Genomic DNA, 23,396 nt, shown 5'->3' with positions numbered 1-23,396 from the left:
GAACAGCTGTATCCCAGTGACATGGCGTATTGTCATCCAAAAAAATTCCATCGTTGTTTGGGAACATGAAGTCCATGAATGGCTGCAAATGGTCTCCAAGTAGCCGAAAATAACCATTTACAGCCAATGATCGGTTCAGTTGGACAAGAAGACCCAGTCCGTTCCATATAAACACAGCTCACACCATTATAGAGCCACCACCAGCTTACATAGTGCCTTGTTAACAACTTGGGTCCATGGCGCGGGGAGTTTGCGCCACGCACAAATCCTACAATCACTTATTACTAACTGAAATCGGGGATCATGTGACCAGGCTACGGTTTTGCAGACGTTTAGGGTCCAACCGATATGGTCACGAGCCCAGGAGAGGTACTGCAGGCGATGTCTTGCTGTTAGCAAAGGGACTCGTGTCGGTCGTCTGCTGCCAAAACCCATCAACGCTAAATTTCGCCGCACTGTCCTAATGGATACGTTCCTCGTACGACCCATATTGATATCTGCGTTTATTTCACGTTGTGTTGCTTGTCTGTTAGCACTGACAACTCTACACAAACGCTGCTGCTCTCGGTCGTTAAGTGAAGGCCATCGGCCACTGCATTGCCCATGTTGAGGTAATACCTGAAATTTGGTGTTCTTGGCGCACTGTTGACTCTGTGGATCTCGGAATATTGAATTCCCTAACGATTTCCGAAATGGAATGTACCATGTGTCTAGCTCCAACTATCAATCCATGTTCAAAGTCTGTTAATTCCCTTTGTACAGCCATAATCATGTCGGAAACCTTTTCACACGAATCACCCGAGCACAAATGATGGCTCCGACAATACACTGCTCTTTTATACATCGTGTACGCAATATTACCGCTATCTGGATATGTGCATATCGCTGTCCCATGACTTCTGTCACCTCAGGGTAACTGCTCTGATTTTCTCGCCGCCATCATTTCGCAAGATGTATATGGAAGAAAGAAATACGTTACCCGACTCTCCGCCTCTGGGTAATTCAACAGTAAACCTCCCCGTTATGCAGAATGCCTCTCCTGTAGTGTTTGTCATTGGAGTTCGTCGAAAATTTCCGTAACGGTATTGCGCCGAGTAAACAATCCCTTGACGAAACAGGGAGCTCCTTGTCGGACCTTCCTTATCTCCGCAGTTAATTCATTTTGATAAAATTCACAGACCGACGGTGTCTTTGTCGACCGCACTCGGCAATCCGCTCCCCCTCACTGTTCCGAGATAGGAGAAACATTTCCACAGGCCGCCAGCGCGCCATGCTCTTCAAGGCTCACCGTCTTCCTATGGGAGGTGCTACGGACGCCGCCACCGGACACCGTCTTCTCTTCCATCCACAGTCCGCCCCCACTAGATGAGTGGTCAGCGCGACGGAATGTCCATCCTAAGGGCCCGGGTTCGATTCCCGGCTGGGTCGAAGATTTTCTCCGCTCAGGGACTGGGTGTTGTGTTGTCCTAATCTCCATCATTTCATCCCCATCGACGCGCAAGTCGCCGAAGTGGCGTCAAATCGAAAGACTTGCACGCGACGAACGGTCTAGCCGACGGGAGAACCTATTCATACGACATTTACATTTATTTCCATTCACAGCACGGAAATGTGTCCGTCCGCGCGTCTTTTTAAGACGCAGCATACCGAACTCCGCCCCAGATCTCGTAAGACTTGCAGTCAGAGAAGTACTTACTAGCACGACGCTATTGAGTTTCAATGTTTGAAATTGTTAGCAAGTGATCAACATTACTGCACAGACAATTCAGTGACTGATGTGTGATAACCAATGTGGAACAATCAACCCAGAAATCTAAACTGTGTATAACGTACGTTACTTTGTACATAGCGTAAATAAATAGGAAATATAAACAATGGCAGGCGTCTTGGATGAAAGTGATGGGCCTTTACGCAACGGATATGAACATTTAATTTGATAGCATCGTTGTCGCGTTTGGTCAACGGTAACAATTTGCATACAGTTTAATTCTGAAGGAAAAAACGTGAGTAGGTAGATGTGAACCAGCGACCTAAAGTACAAGAAAATAATGAAATACCCATTCATTATCAGTGGCACTAAGATGCGTTAATATATGGATGAATAATCATAGGCAACAATTTGAAGGCCAGGAAAACGTAGTATATGCAGAAACAATTCACTCGCACTCTAAACGTACTAGAGCTGACGCGAAAGAAGTGGAAACATCTGTCATCTAGCCAATCGGTTTCTTGTGTGAGTACTAATGTACACCAACGAAGAGAAGGTAGGAATGTTATGGAGAATATATGTTAGCAGAACAGTAATGACCAATGTTCATTTTTCTTGTGTTTTTATCCGTTTACTGTCACTGCAGCAAGTGGTCGAGTCACGTTACCCTAGTTACCTGCACTGTATGCTAGCACGTGAGACCCAAAGTCAGTTTTTTGTTACGTTTCTTATAACGTCATGTTTACGTGAACGGTACACTGTGATACGCTTCTGAAAAGGCTTGACGAGAGGAAGTGGACTAGCAAATAAAACAGGGTGCTATTTAAAAGAGACATACTGCTGTTCATGTCTTCGTAACGAAGAAAATTACAAGAAAGGCAAACATGCCGGTTGATGCTCCCCTAATAGCTAAACAACATTTGCTTGATACATTTTTTATTTTGCTCCTGGACAAAAAGCTATTTGTGGTGGCAACATAAATGAGACGCTCTGTACATCTACAACATTCCTGTCAGTGATCTATTACCTCACCAGTGTATATCCGTATACTGAACTTTGACTAGCGAATAGGCGTCGTCCTATTGGTGGTAGTATGCCCGTCCTTCCTCCGAAGTTATAACGCAGCTAGTTTACAGGTTTGGCATTCTTCTTTCACATTAACAAAACACTGCCAGAGGTGAAACGCGCGATAAGTGGTAGAAAAAAAATCACGGAACCATCAGCGAATCGAACAATGGACAGTTGACAGTGCAGCCCGGCACTTCATTTCTGTTACATTCTATTCAATAAATAAAGTTATTTACACGATCACATCACAGTAACAAGAATAAACTCATTTAATAGATTACGTACGCTGTAAAGCATTTACACTTAGTCTTCGGCATACGTTTTGTAACAAACTTAGGTCCAGTCTTGAGTAAGGTCCTCAGTGACTAGTTTGTGTGTAAAGCCCTTCAAATGTAGACAAAAGTTTCAGCGTCCGTTGTAGAGGCAATACACGGAAATATAATTCCAGTCCAGTAGAGGGGATAATTCTTTCTCGAGTGATTAGTCTGTTGTAGGGTTACGGTTTAGTTGACAGTTAAGTCTTCGTGACAGGTTATTCGCACTAAGTGAGCCACCAAAGCAACTGAAATCTCTGTAACTGGATTTAACTACAAGCACAGTCCAGTCAGGAAGATAAAAGACTGGAACATTTTATATAGGCTTAGGCAGCTTTTACAAGCCACAAAATATACACTGACGAGCCGAAACATTATGACCACCTCCTTAATAGCGTATTGGTCCACCTTAGGAACGCAGTACTACAGCGATTCACCGAGCGAGGTGGCGCAGTGGTTATCACACTGGACTCGCATTCGGGAGGACGACGGTTCAATCCCGTCTCCGGCCATCCTGATTTAGGTTTTCCGTGATTTCCCTAAATCGTTTCAGGCAAATGCCGGGATGGTTCCTTTGAAAGGGCACGGCCGATTTCCTTCCCCATCCTTCCCTCACCCGAGCTTGCGCTCCGTCTCTAATGACCTCGTTGTCGACGGGACGTTAAACACTAATATCCTCCTCCTCCTCCTACAGCGATTCAGCCTGCCACGGATTCGGTAAAGCCATGGTAGGTTTCTGGAATTATGAGGCAGCAGGTGTCTACCCACGGGCAAAGGCCTTGCCGCAGTGGATACACCGGTTCCCGTCAGATCACCGAAGTTAAGCGCTGTCGGGCGTGGCCGGCACTTGGATGGGTGACCACCCGGGCCGCCATGCGCTGTTGCCATTTTTCTGGGTGCACTCAGCCTCGTAATGCCAATTGAGGAGCTACTCGACCGAATAGTAGCGGCTACGGTCAAAGAAAACCATCATCACAAGCGGGAGAGCGGTGTGCTGACCACACGCCCCTCCTATCCGCACCCTCAGTTGAGGATGACACGGCGGTCGGATGGTCCCGATGGTCCACTTGTGGCCTGAAGACGGAGTGTCTACCCACAGATTACGCAATTCCCGCAAATTACATGCTTGTGGTTTGTGGGTGTGTACCTGGAAGCCGATAGCGACCTAGATGTTATCAAATCAGGAGAATTTGGCAGCCAAGACATCAACATGAGTTAACTACCACGCTCTTCATATCATTGTTTTTAATTGTGGCGTTGTGAGACAAACAGTTATCCTTTTGGACGATGCCAAGCTGTCGGGGAAGACATCAAGCATGAAGGGATGCAGGTGTTCCGCGGTAATGTTCACGTAGTGCACAACTGTCGTGGTGAATTCGATTACTACTACAGGTCCCATGGAAGTCCAGTCGAATGTCTCCCAATGCATAACATCGCCCCACATTTTCTACCCTACTCTGCGTAAGTAGAACACAGTTTATGATCACTCTGGCGGTGATGAAGAGACCAGTGGAACCAACAGGCGATCCCTAAGATCGATGTTGGCAGCATTTACGAAGTTTAAGGCTAACCAACAATAGGTCCAGAGCGTGGCCAAGTCTCTCACGCGTACGCAGCATTCCAGGGAGCAATGCAAATCACAAACTTAATGCAGACAGAGTCACAACTCTACTGTTCAGTGGCGCGTAGCTAATGCTTCCAAGACTGGCAAGAGACTTGGTGGCAATTGTGGAGCGGCAGAATTTACAGGCAGTTTCGCATCAGTGGACGGCTCCAAGTGATATGCTTGCCGCGGCGGCTCCTCGCGCGGGAGCAAGCTCCGGTTGGAGTACATTGACCAAGTATCTCAAATGGCTCTAAACACTATGGTACTTAACATCTGAGGTCATCAGTCCCCTAGACTTAGAACTACTTAAACCATAAGGCCTGCGTCCGCAGCGCGGTGTATGTTTTGGACAGCTGTTCGCGTGAATGATGGCATACGCGGATGCGACCCTCGACCTAGTGTAACAAGAAGCGTTATTTACCCTTCCAGGTGACACGTTTCATGTGACCCACGGTCCAATCACGTTGATCCTGTCCTCACCATAGCCATATATACTGCGCAGGCTATCTAGCATGCGGCCATGGGCTCGCACCACAAACATTTAATATAAAAATAGTAATTGTGTTAATAATCTGGTGCGGGTCCTGTTATAATCGTGAAAGACAGAAATATTATTTTTTGCATGGGATTATTAAGCTGAATTGTTCAGTTAACAGCTGTTACGAACCAAGTCAGCATCCGCCTCTGAAACTCCGCTCTGCCTCGCGTCAAATTCCCAGTCACCCCATCCAACACGTGGCACTTCAGGTGACAATATCATTAAGACTTTTCAAAAAATGGTTAACGGAATTTTAGTTTGAAGTAAGTTTGATCTTGCGGAAAGCCAATTTCTTCCATAATTCGTTTCATACCAGAAAAAATTCAAAATTTTATTTAAATTCCTGTCGTGAGACCCGGATTCTTCAGCTCGTGAAGCTGTGGAAAACCATTTTCAAGTAACTTTATTCGTTAATAAGATACTGCTGGAAAATACTGTAACTGAATTAAGTGTTTTTAAAATTTGGTTTTTGTTGCATCTCATTCGTTATCTGGCATTTGCTCAACAAATATGTTTGCTTACAGCTACAATCTGTTCTGTTTTAAACTCAAACAGCGTACTAATTTTCGTATGGACATGAACTTCAGCTTTTTGTTCTTTTTTTTAATATTGTATAGTTGTCCATAGCCGTTGATAAATCATGTTGAATGGTTTAATGATTTCAATTCTTCTCATTTCTTAACCTCATCAGTTCATTAAATCATAAAGAGGGTAGTAAAATTTTGTAGACGTAAATGGAGAACCTTAAGTGATGCCCTATAGACTTCTGCTGCCAAAATTTGCCCTGAAATGCTATTTTTTACTGCTTAGTTATTACAAATTTATCCCCAGTAGGCCTGCACCACAAGTTCAGCCCAGACGTCTGCAGACCCTGAAGTACGGCTGTGGTGCCCATGACGATGTCGTTTAGTTAAAATGTTTCAAATGGCTCTGAGCACTATGGGATTTAATATATGAAGTCATCAGTCCCCTAGAACATAGAACTACTTAAAACTAACTAACCTAAGGACATCACACACATCCATGCCCGAGGCAGGATTCGAACCTGTGACCGTAGCAGTCGCGCGGTTCCGGACTGAAGCGCCAAGAACCGCTCAGCCACCGCGGTAGGCTGTCGTTTAGTCAACGTGGGAGCACGTAGGGGTCATTTGCTGTGGAGCTACCTGTTCGACATTGCGCGCTGAACGGTGTGCTTCAACGCACTTGTCCCTGCACAAGTATTGTACTCTGTCGTCACATCTACCACTGATTGCCGCCTACCCTGCTTTACAGAGCGGGCAAAGCTCCTACCTCCACGTTCTGTTTTGACAAACAGTTTCGGAGCCTCATCGGCACCATCTTCAGGCCCCTCAGATTTGGTATGAGGCGTGGACGTCAAACATCTTGTTACCTGCATGTGGTTTCACCGTACTTGAACCAGTTCCCACAGATGCTCAGGACAGAAGCAGGCGGGCAGACAACCAGATTTACCATTCGCAGTTTCCGAGATGCTTGTTCCAGGTGCCGCGCCAAAACAGTTTGCCCTTTGTCAGTGTTACTTATGTCAGTGTATTTCTCCACTTCTGGTCTGTATCGTCGTCATTTCGTATCCTTATTCATATGCTCCGCTTGTACAGGGTGTCCCAGAAATGTTGCGACGAACTTCTAGAGCTTGTAGAGTGTGTCTCGCGCAACAAATCGAGGATAGACACCCGTGTTCGGAAATGTCATCTAACGACGCTACAGAGTTTCGAAGGTACAGGCGCCGGCGGTAGCGCCAGCCACTAAGCCACCCCTTCGGCAGCAAACGTGATTTTGTACGCTGACGGAGCACAGTCGGAACGTCTCGTAATGCTGTTTATTATTCGGTGATAGCGACTGATTGCCACCATCGTCAGTGGTGGAAAAGATGGAGCTAGCTGCTGCGTACAAAAGCCTTGTCTCCTATGAAAGCTATAGTCTGTTGCCTCGGTGGATGACGTTTTAGGACATGGGTTTCCATCCACAGTTTATTTTCCTCCTTGAAACCTCTAAAATCTCCAATGTCTTTCGCTATACAGGAGGAATATAAACTCCGGATGGAAACTCGTGTCTGGAAAATTCTTTCACTGAGGCATCAGAGTATCGCATTCGTAGGAGACAAGACCTTTCTATGAAGCAGCTAGCTCCATCATCTCCACTGGTGATCTTGCCAGTCAGTCGCGATCACTGAATAACGAACGATATTGATAGACGTTCCGCTTACGGTCCGTCAGCGTACAGTCACGTTTGCTGTCGAAAGGGTGGCCTAGTGACAGGCGCTGGCGACCTATGACTTCGACATTCTGTAGCGTCGTTAGATGACGTTTCCGGACACGGCTTCCTGCCATCGATTTGTTTCTCAGGACACCCTCTACAACCCCTCGAAGTTTTTCGCAACATACTGAGACACCCTATATACTTTCATTGCGGCGCCACGTGGCTGCGTCGTCATCAGGGCGGCATTCAATCTCGCAGTGGGCAGTGATCGTAATGTTTGTGCACATGAGCGTACATCCAGAAGGAGTAAATTTAGTGAGGTGTGTTTTTCTTTAAGATATAGCGCGCAATGTAGGTAATTTTCTGACCTATACAAGTAATTTTTAATATTTTTAGGTACTGAATCATGACATCGATTTTTCTTTAAATCCAACTGTATACTTTTCTTCTGAGGCATCAGAAAGAGCCTTCGAAGAAGACTTCAGGGACACAACATGTATGGACTTGAGCAAACAGTAACAAGATAACACCATCCGCAAACCATTGCCTCGCTCTCAGGAGAAGAGATCTTGCTAATGTCTGGCTTCCTGTACGAAATGTATGGAAACACGTACGTCAGGTACTATATGTGTGTATATTATTAATACACTCATACCGCGCGCTCAAAAGGTTGACCTTGGACATGCAATACTGCACCTTGAATTTCGTATGGACACAGGTCATGTTATACGTCATTTCATGTCTTCAGAAGTCGTGGGTTTTCCTCACAGACCTCTTGTTTTAATCTTCTCCGCAGATAAAAGTCCAGTAGAGTCCAAGCCTGGCGAGCGTACGTGCCATTTCGTATTTTCAGAGCTACTGAGCCAGCGGCCCCCAAAAGTTCTGTTAAAAAGATATGTATAATCAGCGAAGAAAAAGTTTAAGTTCGAAAGCTGTACACTCGAAAATCGTTATGCCAATCAGGCAAAATCGCCATGAGCATTGAGGCAATCATCCTACCGATACACTACGTTGAAGATACCTGTTCGGTAAAACACCATGTCCTGCTGTGTGATAAAGTTTGTAACTACCTGCCGCACATCCTCGTTCGACATGAATCGTCGACCCTTCCAAACCTTTTTTAAGGGACTGAAGTGATAATCGCATGGGCGAGATTAAGACTACGGTGGCGGGTGTGTGTGGGGGGGGGGGGGGGGAAGGGGGGCGGGGGTGCTCGGCTCAAGTGCCACCCACTTGAGTTGGCGTAATGGATGGGGCTGGCCTCCCAGATCGACCGGCGTCTTGTGTCGAACCGGAACTTGGTACACCATACCACAACGGTGATGGGCGATGCACATTACTCATTCTCTGATGCATGTCTACTAGTGTTTTTCCTTCGGTAGCCAAGAAAAGAATAACAGCACGTTGGTCCTGTTTGGGCGCAATTGTAATAATATCGCCACCGTTCACGTTTCTGCATTGCCGCACGCACTGTAACGCAGCAAATTGTTACGAATTGTCAAATGGTTCAAATGGCTCTGAGCACTATGGGACTTAACATCTATGGTCATCAGTCCCCTAGACTTAGAACTACTTAAACCTAACTAACCTAAGGACATCACACACATCCATGCCCGAGGCAGGATTCGAACCTGCGACCGTAGCGGCAGCGCGGTTCCGGACTGAAGTGCCTAGAGCCGCTAGGCCAAAGCGGCCAGCTACGAATTGTCATCTTACATGGAAAATGAATGATCGTATGACATTGCCGGCCGGGAGGCCCCATCCGGGGATGTTCGGCCGCCGAACACCAGTCTTATTACAGTCGACGCCACATTGGGCGACCCGCGTGCCGGTGATGAGGATGAATTGATGATGAGGACATCACAACACCCAGTCCACGAGCGGAGAAAATCTCCAACCCGGCCGGGAATCAAACCCGGGCCCGCTGCATGGTAGGCAAGCACGTAACCACTCAGCTAAGCAGGCAGGCATCTTGCATGGAAAGCGTAGTTTGCCTTGGAGCCGGGAGGAGAACAGATTTGGTTCTGACGCTGGCTACTGAGCCCAGCGAGCCGTGTACTTGCTTAACGCTGTGTGCAATACGTTACACATACGCTCTATGAGTCTGAAGAAGTACTATTAAATATTAATCGATCTTTTTCGTACTTTGTATACCAAATTCTGTGGATAACACAACCATGCAGTTAAAATTGTAAATCAATAACTTCGGTACTTTCGGAGATTAAGTTTTTACCTAAAACACATAATAACCGTGCTGGCACTGTGGAACGGAGTTAGAGACTGTAATGTATTCATGTATAATATCAACTGAAACTACAACCAAGAGGATAGGTTCGTATAATCCAATTTTCTGGAATTTTCTTTGGTTTCGTTATCATATATTTCAGACCTAATTAAAAGTACTTTGGAAAATTATTATTTTATCGTGTTTTGGTTGTGTGAGTTTTGGAGACATAGAGGCTGAATGAAGGTCATATATAAAGTGAGAATGTGATATTTTAATAGAACTATGTAACTGTATGCGTGCCCGCATCTCGTGGTCGTGCGGTAGCGTTCTCGCTTCCCACGCCCGGGTTCCCGGGTTCGATTCCCGGCGGGGTCAGGGATTTTCTCTGCCTCGTGATGGCTGGGTGTTGTGTGCTGTCCTTAGGTTAGTTAGGTTTAAGTAGTTCTAGGGGACTGATGACCATAGATGTTAAGTCCCATAGTGCTCAGAGCCATTTGAACTGTATGCGTGAGAAAATTGTTGTGCAAGAGGGGAATTTGTGACGTATGTCCGAGTGAGGTTGATTTTGTAAAAGGCAGCCAGAAGGGGCGTTAAGTATTAAATTTTTAGAAATTTATTTTGTGGAAAGGAATCGTATTTTGTTTTCATTAAATTTTATTTAGTTTCGGAATTACGGAATTTCTAATCAAAATTACTTGTGTAATCCGATTGGCTGACATTTGAAATTCCGCGAGTATAGAAGTGCTCGTGATGATCTAACTGGCTGCCAATAGGAATTCAACATTTACCACGCGTTTGAGTAAGGCTTTATGCCCCAGGCCTACGAGTCCAGATAGTCGTTCTGTAGCCGACTCTACACACCTACGTGAAACCGCGCTGATTAAATTTGTACCAAAGTGAATAAATTTGCACGTTTGAATGGTTCTCGTGTCACTGACGAAATCTGTTTCCAGTGTTGAGTAATTTGTGAAAGTCTGAGCTTTGCGAGTGGTTTATTATAGAAGATATTCGCGTGTGAACATTTCACGTCGTCCAAAAACTCAGTGTGGCGTGTTTCGTGCAGATTATGAGACATTATAGCGAGCACTTCTTTACAAGAAGCACACTGAACGACTGAATGTGTTAACTCGCAAGTAGTCATGGGTCAGTGACTGTTTATGACGTTCAAAATATCGGGTAGGACTAAATGGCTGCTTTCGGGTGTGAACTTGTCACAGAGACAGTTAGTAACATTGCATAACTGATGCTGAGGTGTTAAATACGGACTTGATAGCCATTTTCCGTGTTTTAAAGACAATAAACCAACTTAAAGGAAATTTTAGACATTTTTTCAAACGAGTCATGGAAGAATCCCGAACGCTCGATAGTTTAACCAACTTTCAGCTGCTGCCGCGGTGGACTGGAGTTACTTAGCCCTTGCGTGGTAGGTATTTAGTCGAAGTTTCGTCAACGCAGCTTTTGTTGGATAAACTAGTATCTACAATCGCAGAGTGAATGGGCTTACATACCACAACGGAGTCGAGCTACGTAGCATATACGCTACAGCTATGCCTTCGTACGGAAACGTTTTAATGGCCCCTTACAATTATCTGTGTGGAATGGACAAAAAATTCACCACGTTGGTCCCACATGTCCAGTGTAATGTGTTTCAGTAACACTGACAGGGTATCTGTTACGAACTGTACGTTCAAATGGCTCTGAGCACTATGGGACTTAACATCTGAGATCATCAGTCCCCTAGAACTTAGAACTACTTAAACCTAACTAACCTAAGGACATCACACACATCCATGCCCGAGGCAGGATTCGAACCTGCGACCGTAGCAGTCGCGCGGTTCCGGACTGAAGCGCCTAGAACCGCTTGGCCGCCGCGGCCGACTGAACTAATTTCCTTTAAGTTGGTTTATTGTCTTTAAAACACGGAAAATGGCTATCAAGTCCGTATTTAACACCTCAGCATCAGTTATGCGATGTTACTAACTTGCGACTATTTACAACCTCATCCAATAAAACAGGAACCAATGCTGCGATTCTTGAAAACCATACACTAATAGCGAAGTCTGTAACTTATGCACTTATCTCATCCAACGTGGGTCTGGAAATGGCTAGTAGTGCATATTCAAAGATTGATTTGTTCATGTATTCTAAATGATGGAAATAAGTGATAAGTACCTATGGGACCAAACTGCTGAGGTCATCGGTCAATAGGCTTACACACTACTTAACCTAACTTAAACTAACTTACGCAAAGGACAACACACACACCCATGCCCGAGCGAGGACTCGAACCTCCGACGGGGGGAGTAGCGCGCGAACCGTGGCAAGGCGCCCTATACCGCGCGGCTCTATATAATGTTTCATCCACAAACAAGATCTTGTGTAAATAAACTGCATAACTTTGGAATAACTTTAACCGATTTGGAACGTCGTTGCCATGAAGCAGTTGATGGAGTGAAATGGGGAAAGGATGAAATGCGTTCGAGTGTAATCTTCGCAGAACACTCCTGTGGCTGATCCCACATATACATTCAAGACGCTTTTAGTGGCATGTGGATTGTGTATCGCCACTGCTAAAATGTTAGCTGCATTTCCTTCACAAGCTGCTGTTCTTGGTACATTTTATTCTTCATATTTCCAGTTTTCTTGAATTTTGTTTCGTTAATAACGTTTCCAAGGACCGTGAGGGCTTGCCACTAGCAGGAGACCTTTCAGAATACAACTACACTGCTGCTATAACAGTTTGGCTGGTTTCACCATAAAGGAAAACCATAGCCCGTTTTCAACTGTCGGCCATATTGTGGAAGTTTGCATAGTTACAACAACAGTGCACAGAATGCTGAGTTTCAGGTGCCTAGCAAAATAAACGACCCATACCTCAGTTGCGCGTCAGCTTACATTTGGTACAGTACGGCAGATGATGTGGGACCACTTCTCCTGACAGCGGTCAGTGGTTTGCTGTGATGTTATCTTATAACTATTTGATAAAGTTCCACACACATTATCTCACTGAAGTCATCAACGACGGCCCTTTTCAGGGTTACGAAAAAACTGACGTAATGCCTATGGAAAAAACAAATTTGCGTCATAATTCTGCATCTAAAACATTTAAAATTACTTGCAGGACAGAACATTCACCACACTGTCCGTCATAACATAGCGAAAACAACAGTGCGATGTGTTTGAACCCCATCCCGATATGTTTACACCCTCTGAATATATTTGAGGTCTTAGCTGCATCATCCTGTATTCTGCCACTGAATTTTAACAAATCGTACCCAAAACGAAGAGTTTTTTGATGGATGTTCGATGCACTGACTGCTGGAAACAACATTTTTTTCATTGGACGCACAATATAAAAAACAAAAAAAAAAAACACAAAATACGAAACGTTATCTTCAGAATGACGAGATCAAATCTGACGTCTGTACGATTTTTTCTCCATCAGCCAGTCACAGCACACCGCCAACAGTGCGTATAAAGACAGGCGTGATTAGAACGACGGTAACGAATGGCGATTACTTCGTAACGGGCTGTTCCTGGCATCCACGAACGCAGGTGGACAAATAGTTGATAACGCGGTCAGACAGCGTACCTGCAGCAAGGCCTCCTTGGTGCTGGTGGGCCATCGCAAGCGCAGAACGCATGCATTATAGTCGCCTGACGGGTAGCCTACTCAACATACGTCTGCCCGCTAGCAAGCTGATGGTCGCCCGGAAGTACCCCTTCCCTATGCGACAGCGGTGGACTTTCAAAATAACGTAGCCGTTACTTTTACAGGTCTATTGGCTGCACACTGGCAACAGTGTCCCTCACCACTACAATTTGTTAATCACAAAGTTGTTTTATTCGAGCTCCGCACACAGTTTTGCTATTGTTGGGTCTGTAACGTTGGTAATGGAAGGGGACAGAACGCAAGTATCCCAATACTCTGATCGTTAACAGACCTCTGCCGATCCAGAACTATGGAACGCAGCAAACAAGACATGTCTGACAAATTGATATACAAGTATTTAATGCCCAGGTCTGAAGTATCCACCAAATGATGCTGCTGCGGTATACTTACTGACAAGAGTGACGTACGGAAGAGACGATTTGTTGAAGTGAGACACAGAGCAAGCATCCTCTGGCCTCCGAGAATGGCCTCCTGAAACATGAAAAGGTACGGTCACCATTCTCTTTTCAGTGACCACTGCAGATAGAAAATTGTAAATGGGACCGGAAACATATAGGGTTCAATAATGATAACCATAATGACTGGCACAATATAAAGTAGAAGAATGGTGATTATTCTGAGGGACTTGTTTAAACAGCCATAACTTTGTTAGGTAAAGAAGACTTAATTCGATTGGCAATTTGTTCTTCCTCTAATGCAAATACAACGTTATTGCAACTGTTTGTTCAATGCTACACGTAGTTTGTTAGAGTGTTGTACGTTGGGACACTTTAAGACTTTCGCCCCTAGCCAGATCTGTAATAGAAGTTTATCATATTTTCTTAATCCATTTTGAAATGGCAACACTCACTTTATGTGTGCTGTAGTCTTCTTCTGAAATTATTAAAATTATTTCAGAAAAGTAAGATTATACAAAATGTGAAAAACTGTTCACGTTACAAAACCATGTACCGAGCAACAAATTGAACTCAAATTTAAAACTGTTACAACCAAGGAAGTATTGTCAGCACTGTTTTTATTAGACTGTGTGTTACTTTATTTCTCTACTACATACCGATAGCGAGTAAGTGAAATTAGATTAAGAAGCAAGTAAAATCAATTTAAGAAGAAATATTATCAAATACCAGTTACAGGTTAAAAACATATAGGAAACAGAAGCTATTGGCAGCTAACACAAATTTACAGTTTCAAGACACGGAAAATTGTTAGGTCGTTAAAGAAACTCAATTCATTTACACATTTCACGTGTTCCGTTGTAGAACACTTCCTTCCGTTTCAAGGTACAAAATGGTGAACGACCAATGAAATATAGCATAATTGTCCACACCTTATGTACTAGTTTTTACAGAATTTTACTCACCATAAAACCTTGTAATGAAGAATTAACAATATCCTCGAAATAGTTGTTATATGTTACACTGAACTTAAATATGTTATATGAGTAATATTTACAAACTCTGCACAAAACACAGCCTCATGTTCACAACAACAAAACAGTACAAAATTTAGGAAACTGCTGGTGGAGGTTTCGAAGGGTTGGCTCTGAGCACTATGGGACTTAACATCTGAGGTCATCAGTCCCCTAGAACTTAGAACTAGTTAAACCTAACTAAGTTAAGGACATCACACACATCCATGCCGAGGCAGGATTCGAACCTGCCGACAGTTGAAGAGGGTCGTGATGTGTAATAGGCAGACATCTATCCAGAGCATCGCACAGGAATTCCAAACTGCATCAGGATCCACTGTATGTACTATAACAGTCATGCGAGAGGTGAGAAAACTTGGATTTCATGGTCGAGCGGCTGCTGATAAGCCTCACATCATCCAGAAAAAGCCAAACGAAGCGTCGTTTGGTGTAAGGAGCGTAAACATTGGACGAGTTAACAGTGCGAAAGCGTTGTGTGGAGTGACGAATCACGGCACATAACGTGGCGATCCGATGGCAGGGTGTGGGTATGGCGAATGCGCGGTGAACGTCATCTACCAGTGTGTATAGAACCAACAGTAAAATTCAGAAGCGATGGTGTTATGGTATGGTCATGTTTTTCATGGAGGGGGCTTGCACCCCTTGTTTTGCCTGGCAGTATCACAGCATAGGCCTACATTGATGTTTTAAGCATCTTCTTGCTTCCCACTGTTGAAGAGCAATGGCGATTGCGTCTTTCAACATGATCGAGCACCTGTTCATAATACACGGCTGTGGCGGAGTGGTTACACGACAATAACATCCCTGCAATGGACTGGCCATCACAGAGTCCTGACCTGAATCCTATAGAACACCTTTGGGATGTTTTAGAACGCCGACTTCGTGCCAGGCCTCGCCGACCGACATCAATACCTCTCCTCAGTGTAGTACTGCGTGAAAGATGGGCTGCCATTCCCCAAGAAACCTTCCGGCACATAATTGAACGTATGTCTGCGAGAGTGAAAGCTGTCATCAAGGCTAAGGGTGGGCCAACACCATACTGAATTCGAGCATTACCGATGGAGGGCGCCACGAACTTTTACGTCATTTTCAGCCAAGTGTCCGGATAGTTTTGATCACATAGTGTATTTACGGAAACAAGTTAGTGAGGCAGTGCAGAATCACAAACTTAAACGTGTAGAACATCTGCATGGGTACTCTGAAGATCACATTTAAGTGCCTGGGAGATGGTTCATCGAACCACGTTCACAGTAATTCTCTATTATTCCACTCTCAAACACCACGCGGAAAAAACGGACACGTATTTCTTTCGGTGCGAACTCTGTTTCTCCTTATTTTATTATGATGATCCCTTCTCCCTGTATAGATCGGCGTCAACAAAATATCTTCGCATTCGGAGGAGAAAGCTGATGATTGAAATTTCATGAGAAGATCCCGCCGCAACGAGAAACGCCTTTGTTTTTAAGATGTCTACCCCAAATCCTGCATCATGTCCCTGACACTCTCTCCCCTGTTTCGCGATAATACAAAATATGCTGCCCTTCTTTGAAGTTTCTCGAATTACTCCGTTAATCCTACCTGGTAAGGATCGCACACCGCGCAGCTGTACTCAAAAAGAGAACGGACAAGCGTATTGTGAGCAGTCTCTTTTGTAGATCTGTTGCTTCCTGTAACTATTCCTCCAATAAAACGCAGTCTTTGGTTCGCCTTCATCAGAACATTTTCTGTGTGTCCTTTCAAACTCACGTTGTTCGTTACTGTAATTCATATGTATTTAGTTGAATTTACGCCCTTCATATTTGACTGGTTTATCGTGTAACCGAAGGTTAACGGGCTTCTTTTAGTACTCATGAGGTTGACCTCAGACATTTCATTATTTAGGGTCAATTGCCAATTTTCGCACCATACTGATATATTATCTAAACCATTTTGCAATAGCTTTCCATTTTATGACGACCTTACAAGGCAATAAACGACAGTATCGTCTGCAAACAACTTAAGACGACTGCTCAGATTGTATGCCAAATCGTTTATAAAGATGGGGAACAGTAGAGGGCCTATAACACTACCTTGGTGAACGCAAGAAATCACTTCTGTTTTACTCCACTACTTTCCGTCTATTATTAGGAACTGTGACCTCTCTGACAGGAAATCACGACTGCAGTCGCGTAACTGAGACGATGTTCCATAAGAACGCAATTTGATTACAAGCTACTTGTGAGGTATGGTGCCAAAAGCCTTCTGGAAATCTATAAATACGGAATCAATTTGAAATTGCCTTTCTTCAATATTGGTGTGATCTGTGCAACTTTCCAGTAATTGGATACGGATCTTTCATCGTACGAGCGGCTGTATATGATGGTTAAGCAGGGAGCTATTCTATCAGCATTCTCTCAAAGGAACCTAATTGGTATACAGTCTGGACCGGAAGACTTGCTTTTATTAAATGATTTAAGTTGCTTCACTACTCCAAGGAAATTTGTTGAATATTTACTTCGTCTTCTATGGGGATGGAATTTCGGAAGGATGTGTTTAGTACCTCTGCTTTAGCAGCACTGTCATCGATAGTATTTTCATTTCTGTCAGACAGAGAAGGCACTAATTGTCTTGCCGCTAGCGTACTTTACACATGAACAGAATTTCTTTGGATTTTCTTCCAGGTTTCAAAACAGAGTTTCATTGTGGAAACTGTTATAAGCATTTCGCATTGAAGTTCGCGCTAAATTTCGAGCTTCTGTAAAAGATCTTGGATCTTGGAGATTTTGCATTCGTTGAAATTTGGCAGGCTTTTTTCGTTATTTCTGAAACGGTGTTCTGACCTGTTTCATGTACCATAGGAGCTCTCCGTCGTTTGTTAATTTATTTGGTATAAATCCCTAAATTGTTGCCGATACTATTTCTTTGAATTCACCCCACATCTGGTGTATATTTACCATTTTTAATTTTGAAGGAGTGGAGACTGTTTCTCAGGAAGGTGCCAAGCGAATTTTTATCTGCTTTTTTTGAATAGATATATTTTCATTCATTTTTGTTGGATTTCGGTTACGGCAATCAGTTTCGCTACGACAAATGTGTGTGCACTAATCCCTCTATCCGTTTTGATGCTTGCTATTAGCTTAGGATTATTTGTTGCTAAGATATCAAGTGCCTTTCAACAACCGTTTACTATTCGAGTGGGGGATCGTGAACGAATTGCTCGAAGTTATTTTCAGAGAATGCGAATGATGTTTTATGTGTACCTCCGGATTCAAACATATATTTTCCCCAACATATCGAGGATCCATTGAAGTCATCACCAACAGTAATTGTGTGAGTCGGGTACGTGTCTGAAATTAGACTCAAGTTTTCTTTGAACCTTTCAGCAATAGGGCAGTTGACTGTTTCCTGGAAATTCTCTCAAATGATTGATTATGTCATTTTATGGTCCCTAACATACTTTTTTCCTGTTGAATTTCAGTGTTATTCTATAAAAACAGCAATGAAATTCAAATAATTTTAAAGCCCGCTAAAACGCTCAATTAGAAACATGTGATGCCTTTGATGTCACTGGCTAGCTTGCTGCTCCCACTGTCATAATGCTAATTCACGGTGATGTCTTTCTTTGGAGTATACATTTCGGAAAATGGGTTACAAATGATGTGTAGTACCATACTGTACAAATACATCTATAATAACTCCTCCTGAATAGTTGTTTTTGAGTGTTGCAGAGAATGAGAAGATGCACTGTACGGGTAAACTGTCACCACATAGTCGCACAAGTTCACTAATTTAATTAAAACTGTGTTGCATTGTGAAGTTAACATTAACGTACCTCCGAGACAGGAGGATAGTGTCATTCAACGAAATTAAACTCCTGGTGAAAATTGTCATTTTACCCAACCACTCCTCAGTTTTTCGGTAGTTTAGTTGACCTCCGAGAGAGGAGGATAGTGTCATTCAACGAAATTAAACTCCTGGTGAAAATTGTCATTTTACCCAACCACTCCTCAGTTTTTCGGTAGTTTAGTTGTTAGAGCGGAAGACCATCGAATTGTGCGAGTTGTTGATAATAGATCGCTGATTCGAATTTAAGCCGAAAGAAAATTTAAACTTATTTGTAAGCCGACTTGACAGTCTCTCATATGAAAACCAAATCACAATCACGTAACTTCACCACACCGATCAGAAACAGAATATTGTTGTGTTTTCCTTGCTGTTTACATCCATTTACATTTGCAATCTCTGTTCGCGCACTTTACGTTCAAAAAGATATTTTATAGTTAATGTGACCACACATTTTTTGCTTTATTATAAACAATGTTTTTATCTTCGTATCGTCCAGCTAGGACTCTTATTGCTTAAACGTTTGCAATTTCGTCATCTTACACAAAAGATGAAGTAGGTCTGCTTCAGACGCCAACGTTAGTTTACACTCACAGACATCGCAGCCCTTACGTTCGTGTCACCTGCATGTTGTACAAGCTTCATATCTCTCCATATAACTTCATCGTCCTGCTCCTCGTTCTACTGTGAGCGTATGGTGATTTCTTCACTACTAGCAACGCTTTCCAAAAAGGTGAATTGTTTGTTCGCAAAGTAAATGCGTTTATCCTCCGTTGTCCATTTCTCGGACTAACATTAAAGTGAAGCTCTGTATATAACACATCCAACAATCGAAACAACTGTTACAATCAGTTTTTGGAAACACTGTTTTCGTATTTCGTGTAGAACTTTAAAAATATATGACCCTTAGAAGATTCGAACATGTGACCGTTTATTTGCAGACAGATGTGTTATCCGTTGTGCCACCGAACGCCTGAAAGAAAGAAGTTTCTGTTGAGTATCTTCTAGAGAGGGAATCAGTCCTAAGTTTTGCCTAGAATAATTTTATTGTGCTTTGGGTCGTAGCTCATGACTGATAGTCGACAATCTAGCTATAATATACGGACCCATCTGCAAAAGTTCTACAATTACTTATTTCTGAGGGATTTTAATGATATTGCAGGGATTAGGGAGAAGAATGTCCGTCGTTGCACATATCGCCGCTCTAAATGGGTGGAGCATAAACCCATCAACTTTCGCAGGGCTTCCACTATCACTGTTCACAAAATTCATTTCTATTGCTACTTAAAAGTTATAATTGTGTTTTCCATCACTAAATAGCTAAACGGTTTGCAGAAAAAGTACGTAAAAAACTCAAAATTTTGGCTAACGCTCCTGTAACACGTGTATAGCTTCGTCTTGCTCCTAGCCTGTGACGTCACCAGAACATCAGCCAATAACAGAGTATTTTGATCACGTGACCAGGTGTTGATATTTAATGGTTTTTAAGCTTTAATTACATAAAAATAACAGAAATGTTGTGAAAACATTGATCTAAATACTATTTAAATGTTATAATCACTCAGAATAGCAAAAATCCGAACCACATTTTTAACACAGGAAAACAGCCTATTGTATCATTTGAGTTGTGGGTCTGTAAAAGGATCGATTATTATTTTATTCCAGTTGCCAACAATGACCTCTACCCATACTAACTCACAGGAGTACTTCAATTTCGCTACAAGATAAACTACTTGTGACAGCAACAAACACGTCGCCCCCAACTGTATTTAGCCCATCCTTTCTTAACACTGTCAGGTCTTTCGCAAAAATGTTGGCTGATTTTTATCTCCGGCTTTAGCAAGCTTTCAGTGTCAATAACGATTTGAGCATCAGTGGTTTCTATCATCGCTTGGAGCTCTGCTGCTTTCCCAACACAGCTACGACAATTTACAACTTTTATACCGTTGGTTCATAGATCTGCTTTCTTCCTGTGTTCGACCTGCACCCTTTGAGACAGGCCCTTTATGTGTTTCCCCGAAATCCTCTAATCCTCTAGCCCACGCCATACAACCCCCGCTACCCGTGTAGTCGCCTCCTGCCTTTAATGTACCCTGACTTGTTCTGATCCTAGATATCTTACGATTTTATATCCGAAGTTTCTGCCCGGGTTCCCGGGTTCGATTCCCGGCGGGTCAGGGATTTTGTCTGCCTCGTGATGACTGGGTGTTGTGTGATGTCCTTAGGTTAGTTAGGTTTAAGTAGTTCTAAGTTCTAGGGGACTGATGACCATAGATATTAAGTCCCATACTGCTCAGAGCCATTTGAACCATTTGATTGTTTCTGCACTCCATGTATTTTGAACCCACACGTAAGGAAAGATACAATTTATACACCATATTAGGCAATGACAACACTGCCGAGAAGTTTTTTGTTGGTCGCGTAACTGATTACACAGTCAAATTATCTCTTACATATAAAATATTCTGCGGCAGGGTGCGATGTTAATACCATTATCAGATTAAAGGTATCATCAGCGCATTAACTACCCACCATAACGGACAGTTTCAGTCATTCCTTTGAGACATGTACATTCCCACTTACTTTTTATAGTGGCCTAATAAAATTTTTACCAAAGACAGAAACAAAAAAATGATCTATTGATTGTGCACCAATATATCTTCTTCCAGGATCCGAAGGCACTGGAACACGTAGTGCTTCATAAACATTTTACCGAGTGCTTAATGACGAATGAACTATTTGACGCCCACCAATAAGTTTTGCAAAATCATGAAGACCGGAGTTGTCCCGTTCAGAATGATCTAAGAGATGGTACTGTCCATGACTCACCAACAATCTACTATATTGACCCATTTAGATTTCAGCAAAGCCATCTATTTGGCATACTAATTGCAAAAGTGAAGCACTTATGATTCTTTGCCACTGCTCAGGAACGGTTTAAATTGTATCTTACAGGGTACCAGATTTTTATAATGAATGGAAAGGCAATAGGCGCAACTGAGAGACATAACATGAAGTGCCCCACGAAAATCAGCATTAGGGTCGTTCTTATTGTCCTGTATATTAGTGACAAATTCTGATGAGCCAGCCATGGCGACCACCTGCTTAATAGCACGGTGGTCCACCTTTGGAACGCAATACAGCAGCGATTCAGTGAGACATGTATTCGACAAGTCCTTGGTACGTTTCCAGAGATATGTGGCTCAAGATATCTATGCACACGCAATTCCCGTGGATAGTGGGCGTGGAGCTGGCGCACGATATAGTTTCAGATGCGTTCCATCTGGTTCAGACCAGGCGAATTTGGAGGGGAAGACATCAGTGTGAGTTCACAATCATGTACTTAAAAAAATGTAGCACGAAGCACTATTATACCACAGGTCTCCTGGATACCCAGTTGAATGTCCCCCCCCCCCCCCCCCCCCCCACATAGCCCCTGCTGGCTTGCATCCGTGGCACAGTGCATATTGAGGCGACATGTTTCCACTGATCCCGTGTCCACTGCAGTTGTTATTGACGATGTTGTTGGTCAACACGGGAACACGTAGGGATCTCCTTCTGCAGAGTCTCGTGTTCAACAATGTGCGATGAACGATATGCTCTGTAATATTTGTATCTGCCACTACGTTGTACTCTGTCGTCAGATCTGCCACGGATCGCCGCCTGTCCTGTTTTACATGGAGGGCAAGCCTCCGATCTCCAACTTCTGTGATGAACTTGGACGTCCAACACCTTGTCGCCTACTCGTGGTTTCACCATTCTTCAACCACCTCCCACAGATTCACACACCAGTTGCACAAGTACTGCCGAGGTGCTCAGTCGCAGGCATCAGGCTATACCAATATTCCCTTTGTCAAAGTCGTTTACATCAGTGGATTTTCCCATGTGCGGTCCATAATGGCGCTAGTGTGATTTTCCATTCATCTCTGCTTGTATACAGGGTTATTCAGCAATGTTTCGACGAATTTCGAATGGTTGTAGAGGGTGTCTTGAGGAACAAATCGAGGATAGGAACCCGCGTCCGGAAACGTTATACAACGACGCTACAGAGCAGCGAAGCTACAGGCACCGGCGCCTGCCACTAGCCCACCCCTTCGGCAGCAAACTGTGTGCTGAAGTACCGTAGGGGGAACGTATTGCAACGTTGTTCGTTATTCAGTGATCGCGACTGATTGCCATAATCGCCAGTGGAGGTGATGGAACTAGCTGCTGCGTAGACAGGTCTTGTCTCCTATGAATGCGATGCTCTGCTACCTCGGTGGATGACGGTTTTAGATACAGGTTTCCATGTGCAGTTCATTTTTCTCCTGTAAACCGAGAAACATTGGAGATTTTAGAGCGTTCAACGAGAAAAGTAAACGGGAGATGGAAACCCGTATCCGGAACTGTCATCCACTGAGACAAGAGAGCATCGCTAATAGGGGACAAGGCCTATCTACGCAGCAGTTGGCTCCATCTTTTCCACTGGCGATCGTGGAAATCAGTCGTGATCATTGAATAACGAACAGCATTGCCAGACGTTCCGCCTACGATCTGTTGGCATACAAAGTACCGGCCGCTGTGATCGAGCGGCTCTAGGCGCTTCAGTCAGGAACCGCGCTGCTGCTACGGTCGCAGGTTCGAATCCTGCCTCAGGCATGGATGTGTGTGATGTCCTTAGGTTAGTTAGGTTTAAGTAGTTCTAAGTCTAGGGGACTGATGACCTCAGATGTTAAGTCCCATAGTGCTTAGAGCCATTTGAACCATTTTTGCATACAAAGTCACGTTCGGTGTCAAAAGGGTGGCCAGGTAGCA

General features: G+C 43.7%; 1 protein-coding gene and 1 pseudogene across 1 annotated transcript in view; one reads left to right on the top strand and one right to left on the bottom strand.

Moving 5' to 3' along the window:
• The window catches only part of LOC124722667, a 625,281-nt gene that overhangs the window by 37,627 nt on the left and 564,258 nt on the right, over positions 1-23,396 (bottom strand). The window contains exon 9 of the mRNA XM_047247812.1: positions 13,742-13,822. Within this exon, the coding sequence (XP_047103768.1) occupies positions 13,742-13,822 (81 nt within the window). The remainder of the gene's footprint in view (positions 1-13,741; positions 13,823-23,396) is intronic.
• On the top strand, positions 3,860-3,977 carry LOC124723500 (annotated as a pseudogene).

Source organism: Schistocerca piceifrons, chromosome X (genome assembly GCF_021461385.2).
Source record: "Schistocerca piceifrons isolate TAMUIC-IGC-003096 chromosome X, iqSchPice1.1, whole genome shotgun sequence".
NCBI lineage: Eukaryota > Metazoa > Arthropoda > Insecta > Orthoptera > Acrididae > Schistocerca > Schistocerca piceifrons.
This window is presented reverse-complemented; position numbering and strand designations above follow the sequence as displayed.